Raw genomic sequence first — 2,258 nt, 5'->3', positions numbered from 1 at the left:
ATTTTATAAAGATAATAATTAAGTATTCTGCTAGAATTTAATGATTATCTTAATTATATTTTAGATTTTTTATAATTAAAATGAGATGTTTATCCTATATTTGATTATCTTTATCTGCAATTAGTTATACGAATGTAGATATGAAGCTTAATAAATTGTACTTACGCACAATCTACTTGCAATCTTGAGTTTTAAGTAATATGCATTAATAAACAGTATTTTACGCATAAAAAATGGTTTTTAAGAGTTTTTATCAAATATTTTATAATATAGTATAGATAAATGTACAATTATTTTAATAGAAAAAGATTGGAACGATCACGATATCTTATATCTATAAAATGAAAAACTGTTAAAATTAAATATAGTTTTTTTCTTAAAAAACAAAGAGAAATCTTTGGTGGCTTAGATTAAGAGAGAATTAAAGGAAAGAGTGACACCTGTCCAGATCTAAGATTAGCTCTATGAAGCAATGCCTGATGAGAAGTTCCATAGGCAAGTGGAATCGCAGCAGCAGCCACCAGATCACACCCATCAGGAACTCCAAACCTTCAATTACTTCAACTCAAAATTAGGGTTCTAAACTTCATATTCAGATTCAGATTCAGAAAACTCATGAAATCACATCAACTCACAATTCATTCTCTTCCGCGACAATAAATTGGGCGAAAGAACCTTTAGCCGCTGAGGAACAAACAGGATCTCCGATTTTGAATTTGGTGACATTGGAACCAATGGATTCGACGACGCCGGAGTAATCGGAGCCAAGAACGAAGGGCGGAGGCAATTTTTCTTGATATTTACCGAGGACTTGGAGGTATGTGGCATAGTTCAAGCTGGTGTAATTGATTCGAACTCTGATTGAAGTGGAAGAGATGAGTTTGGGGATTGGGTAAGACTTTGAGACAGTGAGAGGTGAGTTTTGGGAGGAATCCGGTGGGATTGTTGGATCGCCGAGCTTCCGGCATTCCAAAGCTTCCATTTCTTTGAATGATAATGATACAGAGTCAAAAGAGATGGCGGATCGGAATCGGATGACATTCAACACAAAGAAAGACTAAATAACTGTCAAATACTTCCACCCAAAATTTATCTCCTACACATTTAATTTAAATATTTTGAAGCGTAAATTTGGGGTGATTATAACAGTTGAAACTTGTGATTGCAGAACAAATAATTTTTATTTTATTTTAATTAATTAGAATTATTCTCTTTTTTTAATTGATCATGGTTCTTCCTTTACATTTTCTTCTCTAGTTGGTTTTTTTTATATTCGACTTTTTTATCTGCTTTTTTTTACATCGTTCATAGTATCCATATTTTTTTGCGTGGAGTTCTTGTGATAATTGTGTGATTGTCTAACCCTAACCGATCGAAACCTTCATCTAATCGAGTGCGACTATGAGCAAGTAATGTTATAATAGAGATATCACATTATTATCACACCCATGTCACACCAAATCTTTTAGTCGATTTCGCTCTTAATCATTGTGATAAATGTGTGATTCTTTATTCCTAATCGAATGAAAGCATGTTCAAATCGAGTAATAGTGACAGATACTTTCAATAAACTGTGTTCTACGGCTTCCTCTTGTTGTTCGATTCCTGCATGCAAACCTTACGGCTTCTTTTTGTTGTTCGATTCCTAGATGCAAACCTTACGGCTTCTTGTTGTTCGATTACCGCATCCAAACTTTACGGCTTCTTGATCTTCGATTTCTCCTTGAAATCCTTTCGATACCTTCTTAATCGATACCTTCTTCTCAGTTTAAATAATTGATAAGTGTTGAAATAAGTCGATAACTCTAATTTCCAGGTTGATCGGGTTAATGTGATCGTGTTTAAAATTTTATCATTTTGAATTCCAATATTACCCTTTTGACTCTCACTTTTTTTTAATCATTTTAAATTTCAATTTTTAATTTAAAAAATCTTTTAATTTTTATTGTTATCATAATATGAGGTTAATAGGTTATTATCCTGTTCTTGTAAATCACATGGGTTCTTGTTTGAACCATTCCCTGTATGTATATGCATGCGCCATGTATGGTATGTGAATGAAAGGTTATATATATATATATATATATATATATATATATATAGGAGTGATCAAATAAAAACCGTCCTCATTTGTGTAAACCGTGCAAACCACCTTCATCCGTCGATTTCATTGTTTAATCTTATGAAAATTTTTCATGAAATTGTTTAATCTTGTGAAGTTGTTTCATATAATACTTTTTTTGATCAAGTTGTTTCAT

General features: G+C 32.0%; 1 protein-coding gene across 1 annotated transcript in view; it reads right to left on the bottom strand.

The window, feature by feature from the left end:
- Positions 1-1,133, bottom strand: part of LOC112525318 (quinone oxidoreductase-like protein 2) — a 3,291-nt gene extending 2,158 nt beyond the window's left edge. The window contains exons 1-2 of the mRNA XM_025135402.1: positions 636-1,133; positions 441-549 (exon numbers count right to left, since the gene is read on the bottom strand). Coding sequence (XP_024991170.1) covers positions 441-549; positions 636-982 — 456 coding nt within the window. The 5' untranslated portion in view covers positions 983-1,133. The remainder of the gene's footprint in view (positions 1-440; positions 550-635) is intronic.
- Between the last annotated feature and the right edge of the window lie 1,125 nt (positions 1,134-2,258).

This window comes from Cynara cardunculus, assembly GCF_001531365.2.
Source record: "Cynara cardunculus var. scolymus isolate 2C chromosome LG 13, CcrdV1, whole genome shotgun sequence".
NCBI classification, from domain to species: domain Eukaryota; kingdom Viridiplantae; phylum Streptophyta; class Magnoliopsida; order Asterales; family Asteraceae; genus Cynara; species Cynara cardunculus.
Note: the sequence above shows the minus strand (reverse complement) of the source record. Positions and strands in the feature narration are given on the sequence as shown.